General features: G+C 42.3%; 1 protein-coding gene across 1 annotated transcript; it reads left to right on the top strand.

Moving 5' to 3' along the window:
• Nucleotides 1-386: 386 nt before the first annotated feature.
• Nucleotides 387-6727, top strand: reep5 (receptor accessory protein 5). Its single transcript, XM_041059508.1, has 5 exons — nucleotides 387-624; nucleotides 830-923; nucleotides 3162-3300; nucleotides 4459-4627; nucleotides 6405-6727. Exons 1-5 carry the CDS (start codon nucleotides 507-509, stop codon nucleotides 6452-6454), a joined length of 570 nt encoding a protein of 189 aa, XP_040915442.1. The 5' UTR covers nucleotides 387-506; the 3' UTR covers nucleotides 6455-6727.
• The last annotated feature ends 487 nt before the right edge of the window (nucleotides 6728-7214 follow it).

Here is a 7214-nt window from a genome sequence, read left to right on the forward strand (position 1 = left end):
GACAGATTAAAATCCAGATGTAAGGATTGAAAAAAATCGATTGTCATGCTGAAATTGAATTGCGGTTTTTGGCACAGGGTGGCGGAGGGGGTCTCGCCCAGGGAGTAATTCAATGTAGAACCACCACTGATATGTATACACACACACACACCCTCACACATATACTACACATACATATTTTTTTTTACATATATACACATATATGTGTTATATATCTATGACTGTATAAATACATATAGATTACCCTTTTATATTATTATAGATATATTTATATATGTAATTTTATGTTTCAAAATTTTGTGGACTTGAGTTTCTCTCCTGCTTTTATTTTGAAGCTTGCGACCACGCCATATCCTGTCTGACTTGACGCCCTCCGGCAGCTGCGGTGTGGTGTCGGTGTTGGCTTTCAGGGGCTGTCGCAGTTTCAGATTCAGAGTCATTTCGTAATTCATCATCATCATCATCATCATCATCACCGTCGCTGCAAAGGAGGAAGTGTGGCAGCCATGGCGCAGGGTCTCCGAGAGAGGTTCGACAAGTTTCTCCATGAGAAGAATCTCATGACAGACGTTCTGGCAAAGATCGAGGCGAAAAGCGGAGTGAGCAGGACGTACATCGCTCTGGGTGAGTGAGGACGGGGACAGCTGCATCACCGAGGAAAGGATGTAGAGGGGACGGAGTCCGCCCGAGGCAGAGGCCTCACCTTCAGGCTGTTACCTGTTAATGCAGTTATTCTGACAAGTCTGTCTCCACACGTATGATATATAATATATAATATATGCTGTATGATATCTGATGAGTGTGATATATGGTGTGTGATGTGTTCCAGCTGTCATCGGGATCATCGCAGTTTACCTGGTCATTGGTTATGGAGCCTCCCTGCTGTGTAACCTCATCGGCTTCCTTTATCCAGCCTACATATCGTGAGTGTGTTCATCTTACACCAGTTCTACAAATGGGAGGGTGGTGGGCAGCACCCCACCCAACACACACACACACACACACACACACACACACACACACAGTAAAAAAAAAAAAACATCATCGATGGAATTGAAAATGAAGAGTTTAAATGTTGTTATATTACTAAGTGAATGCGTGCACCATATGAGCAGGCTTTTGTTTTAATCACTGTAACTGAACATAGCCGCCCCCCCCCCCCACACACACACACACACCCACACCCACACACCGAACCACAGAGGATGTTAGAAAAAAAACTGATCCTTATCTATAAACTTAGAGGAGTTTCCGTCTGAGAATCTTGTGATCATGACTCCAGTTTTCTCAACCAACATTCAAATCAATTGAATAAGAGTTTAAAAGTAATAGAGATGAATCACAAGGATATAAAAGCCCATGTTTGCATAAAGGACTATTGTGAATAAGTCGTGTGTATTAATCATTTATTGGGAGGTTGTTAACAGTGGGTATTTTTGGAAATGATCGTAGGGACATCTGAAAACATTTTTCTAAATGTTATGTGGCGCTGCAGCGATGGAGTCAGGGTGGCCTGCGAGCATTAGCATTAGCACTGAAGTGAGGATGCATGGCTCAGCCTTGATCCTCTGAAGTTCTCCTGTTCCACAGCAGGTTTCTATATAGGTCTGCTGTATGTAGAAGTAAATCATTTTTGTTTAGGACCAACAAAGAGACAAAGAGAGACACACACCGATGATGCTGTATTTCAGTCTGGTGAGGGTGCGTCAATGTTTTTCAATTTAATCGTCATTTTTCTGAAGGACTTTGTCCCGACATCTTCATGTGTCTGTTGCGGGAAATGTCGCTGTGTCCACCTGTCTCTGTGTGGACAGAGCTTACTCAGTCTGTGTCTTCACAGTCAGCACTGACGTTTGTTGTGACTTTCAGTGGTAATGTCCAGTAGTTAATGTGTGTGAGGACTGTCCCGAGGCAGATTCAAATTTCCTGTCCAGGTCATTTGTTTGTCCCCAGCGTGTGTGTGTAGCTGTGTGTGTGTGTGTGTGTGTGTGTGTGTGTGTGTGTGTGTGTGTGTGTGTTGCAGTTGCTGATCCAGTTGTTGTTGTTGTTGTCATGCCTCCTCAGATGAAGGAATATAAATGTGAAGCAGGTCTTTGCTAAAATTGGTCCTCACAAAGACAGACGGTGAATTGAAAACCGAATGGACATGACATGAGGGGACAGACAGAGACAGAGAGGGATGGGTTATTGTCATTATGGAAATTCTGTTACATGCAGAGCAGGCTTCTCCAAACAAGTGTGCGTGGTGAGTTGTGTGGTTAAAAGGCATGTTGTGACATGTTTCCTGTGCATAATGTTGCTCCATGCCACACAGTAATCGTCATACTGACTCTGACATGCAAGTCCCTAAACTCTGCAGCCTTCCAGTACAGTCAGGAAACAATAGTTCCTTGAAGCTCTTTATATAATCACAGTAATTCAACATTGAATTTCTGCTCTTGGCACACGGGTTGGAAAGAAGACGTCCTCGCCTGGTTCGAACTGATTAGTGTGATGTGTGTGTGTGTGTGTAGACGTAGGTGTGGTTGTTTGACTGAGTGTGAAGGCAAACACAGTGGAATGGTCATGTGTAATGAGTACGGTGCTTCTGAAAGTGGAACATGCTGATTTATTACACAGAAATAAAAAACCTGTATTACGGCGATACAGATTTTGGAGGTCCACGGTTTAAAAGATGGTGGCATGTACCAGACAGAGAGGGTCAAAAAAATCAGGATGTCCCGCCTCCTGCTGCTTCAGAGCGTCATTAGTTGGACTGTGTCAGACAAGGCTTTGATGAAGGGGAGTATGTTGGCAGGATCTAAGGAGCTAAGAAACTGAAACGTCTCCTGTAATGAAGCTGCGGACCTGGACCTGTCAACTCTCCTGTCAACCTGTCGCTGAAAGAATATTAATGAATAGTAATATTAGTGTACCAGCAGACTTAAGTTCCTGTTTTTTCGCCGACAAAGGTTTTTTCAGCTTTTGATAAGAAACTTCTCGTGTCATGAATCATCTGATCACGATTCATCAGTGTGTGTGAGAACTGTGCTGTGAAATGTCCTGGAAAGGAAAACAGGAGGAGTGAGGCGAGGTGAGAGGAGAAGAAGGTTAGAGAAAGTGGAAAAGGATGGAGTGGTCCTTTATACAGTGCATCAGACTCTGTCTCTGTCTCTTTCCAGGATTAAGGCCATTGAAAGCGCCACCAAAGACGACGATACTAAATGGCTGACCTACTGGGTGGTGTATGGAGTCTTCAGCGTGGCAGAGTTTTTCGCTGATATCTTTCTCTCCTGGTTCCCGTTCTACTATATCGGAAAGGTAATCCATCTGGTCTGTCTGTTGTGTCTCGTCTGTGTTTTTCGGTCAGTTTTGGGGGACAGATGTGCTGAAACGTGGATTCATTCATTCATGGAGCTGGCACCTCCCTGGAGGAGGCAGCGTTTTTTCTCTCAGTCCCCTCCGAGCAGAGTAGACTAATGTACATGTGGAGGGTGGAGCGCATTGCACTGATGACGAAGAATATGTGAGCGGTGAGAGCTCTGTCAGCAGCCTGTGTTTGTGTTAAGGGGTGTGCAATAAATGTGATAATCCGCACACTCAGTGAAGGGTGACAGGCAGGGAGGGAGGGACGGAGTGAAGGAAGCTTCGTGTCCTGTTGTGTTTCTTTCTAATGTGCAGTCACAGTCTCAGCAGGCTGCTGTAAAACACACAAGTCAAGCAAAAAAAATAAAAAATAAAAAATAAAATCACACTGTAAGATGATCCCTCCTCCCAGCTGCTGAACATTTGGTCATCTGACTGTTAGAGCTGTAAAGCTGTGGAGTTATTCCTTCTTCTTTCTTCATTATGTGGTAATGAAATAACCCCCCCCCCCCCCCACCCAAAAAAAAAAATAAAAGGATCTGAGCTGCAGAGAACAAGCATCAGTCTGAGGCACAGGATGTTCCTCATAAATCACGTGTGCCCTGTTGCTGTTGGTCACACGAGCAGCGTGAGGAGTTTTTCAGCAGCAGATTCATTCGATTGTCAGGTTTTTTAAAAAAAATTTTTTTTTTTACAGTATAGTCCAAGGCTATGTATTTCATTTGTGTGTTAATTAGAGAGCACAGATGAAGTGTTTCCATAGCACTAGCGTTGTTATTTCATTCACTAATGTCCAGAAAGGAGCTTTTCGTCATGACGCCTGGACTTGTAGGGACATTGCAGTTAATCATGTAGTTTACATTGTGTCTTGCAGTATCAGGACAGCAGCTACATTTAGAAATATGCCGACAGTGATTGGCTGTAAAACAAGCGGCCTCAGCTCTGCAGTGTGAGCTATAGGTAGGACAGACCATCACATCGGCATTCTGTTACTTCACAGACTTCACCTCTTTCAGCACAGACTAATTGACAGCTTTTAAAATGAGACTTTGAGAGAGTCTGCGTGTCCCGATGTACGTGATGAAACGGTCTCTGGTCGTCTTCTTTCACCAGTGTGCCTTCCTGGTGTGGTGCATGGCTCCGACTCCTTCAAACGGATCAGTCCAGATTTATAACCGCATCATTCGACCGTTCTTCCTCAAGAACGAAGCCAGGATTGACGACGTGGTGAAGAACCTGAAGGACAAGGCTTCGGAAGCCGCCGACAAGTTCAAAGACGAGGGTGAGCAAATCGAGTGTTTCCTGCATTTTATTTTTTATTTTTTATTTTTTTTGAGTGAATCATCAGACAGTATTCCAATATTTCAGAATCAACAAATCCCCACAGAGATTTTGTCACAACATTTGAGGGATCAGGAAAGATATCAGCTTTGTTAGGATTACTGAGGGTACTAAGAAACAACTGCAAAATATAAGACCAATAACACCCAATGTGTCCAACTTAAATTAAGAAAAGAAGGGGACTGAATATAGACAGCACCGTAGATTTGTTCTGCAGTTTCATTTTGCAACTTTTGTACACTGTAAACTGACTTTACAGTGACTAAAAATAAAAACTGCTTGTAGATGGAGCCACTTTGGCCTACTCTCCTCTTAGGCCCATTTTATACACGTGTGTGTAGAGTTACCGTCCACTAGGTGGAGCCAAACTACAGCACCATTCACTCATAAGAGAAGTTTTCTGCCAGAGCTCTGTAATGTCTCAGTGCAGGCTGCCTGTCTGCAGCATTTCTAACCTTATATTCATACCTCTATAATAAAATACCATTATATTGATAGTTTTATTTTAATATTATGTCAATTCATTCATTAAAATGTAGATAATTCTGAATAAATCTATTCCAATTTATTAATTCCTCTGAAGTAAAGAAGGGGAATGAGCTTTTCCTCAGCATTCCAAAGTATTGTTGATGATCATGTGCTTTAATGATCGGCAGTATAAACAAGATTTTAGGTTAATTACACATAGAAATTAAGTTGTTTCAACTAATTTTACTTTGTTATATTTAAAATGAAGTGAAGTGTTATGTGCTCAGTTACTATAACTGCAAATCATTTCAAGGTAAATTTAAAAAGTTCCCACGCTGCCTTCAAATGCGACACAACACAGGTTAAATAATTAGTTCAGTTACTTTATAGGTTTTTAAAATGTAAAACCAAATAAGACGATTTGTGATATTAACCCGCTGGAGTCCTAAAAAATCGATAAATCAGGGTCTGGCGTCTGTATTCTTCTGTTATTTACAGCTGTGTTTACAACGTGTTTTCTTGAATGAAACCGGTGGCAGCCATATTGACTCTGTCTCTACCAATCATCTGCTGTGTTGTTGAACGTGCGTAAGGAGCTGAGCCAATGAGAATCAGAAAATGGCGGATGGCCGATTTACAAACACGAGCGGTGAGGTCTGTGCTGTGTGCTGGGCATTTAGAAAGCTAGCGCAGCTCGACAGGACCCTTCAGAGACCGTCACCTGAACGAAACTGCTAACTCACCTGTAACTAACTTCTAGTTTAATTCATTGTCCGTATGAAATATTGACTGTAGCCTCTTCATGTTTTATAAAAGGGGCTGAATTTCCCCAGCGTTTCTCAAGGAGCTAGTGGCTAGCTCGCTAGCAAACAAGAATTAGCATGTAAATAAATTCTCTGTTATTCACCTCAGCTGCAGAGGGAACAAGGTCTTTACGTGAAATAAGTTTATGTTAGACATATTATTATTTCAGCATGACATGTTACTTCTTATCTTTGATGCTTTTATTATTGTTCTACAAAGTAGGAAATACCCTTGAGTGAGTGGGTGTGTCCAAATGTTTGCCCCCCCCCCCCCCCCTTGTTTCTTAGAAAGTGAAACATCTACAGGAAGTGTTGAGTTTCCCTGGCTGGGAAGTTCAGCATTGAACAAAAAACATGTGGCAAAGCAGAAGACAGGACATCGTAGTTCATAGTTTCACACTCTAGAAAATAAACAAGATGTCTGACGTTTGTGTCATCTGTCCACAGCCAAGAAAGCCACAGCAAACATTATATTTGAGGAGAAGAAGAGCACCTAAAGGAGGAGGTTTCCTGTCCGCAGTCTCACGTCTAGAGGGTTCAGTCGCGGGAGAAATGTTGCCTTGAAAATGTTTGTTTTTTTTTTTTTTTAAAGATCCTGTTCAGTACATAACTATAATCTTCATCCAAGCTGTGTTAGATGTTATCCATATATCAAATGTATCAGTTAAAGCCATGACCCCCCCCCCCCCTTGCCTGGGGGTCAGTTTACCTGTACGCTGGTCCAGGTTTTACGCTTTATGAACCAAATAAAGACAAATTGCTGAACTGGTCCTCTTGTTTCCGATGCTTTATTTTCGTTCCGCTCTTAATGTTGAGAAAATATTAAGAGAGATAACTGCAGAGTTCAGGTGGAGAGAGCTGTTTTCAGTTCTCAGAACAGCGACAGTTGTGTATGTGGTGTGTGTGTGTGTGTGTGTGTATGTGTGTGTGGGAGGAGTGTGAGGTGCTGTGGCAACACCACAAACCTTGTGAAGCATCTGAGATTTCACCACAACACAGAATTTGATGAGGCTGTGCAGTGGCGGCGGCGGCGGTCTGAAGATGAGAAGAAGAAAGCTGCTCTACAGAGCAGAGTGAGATATATAAATAAAGAAAAAAACTGGTTATGAAGTAAGTAATGCAATAATTAAATACCCGTGTCACCTGCTTTGATTGACAGCTGACACAGGATATATTTCATTATGTCATTTCATGCGTTTGTCTATAGTTTGTCATCTTTTTCATGTCTGAGAATTCATGAGTGTAACCTATTTGTTT

The sequence above is a fragment of the Toxotes jaculatrix genome, chromosome 16 (assembly GCF_017976425.1).
Source record: "Toxotes jaculatrix isolate fToxJac2 chromosome 16, fToxJac2.pri, whole genome shotgun sequence".
Classification (NCBI taxonomy): Eukaryota; Metazoa; Chordata; class Actinopteri; family Toxotidae; genus Toxotes; species Toxotes jaculatrix.

Coding starts and splice junctions, on each gene's coding strand:
- reep5 (XM_041059508.1), top strand. CDS start 507: ATGGCGCAGGGTCTCCGAGAGAGGTTCGACAAGTTTCTCCATGAGAAG. Junction 924..3,161: donor CTTTATCCAGCCTACATATC/GTGAGTGTGTTC, acceptor GTCTCTTTCCAG/GATTAAGGCCATTGAAAGCG. Junction 4,628..6,404: donor CGACAAGTTCAAAGACGAGG/GTGAGCAAATCG, acceptor ATCTGTCCACAG/CCAAGAAAGCCACAGCAAAC.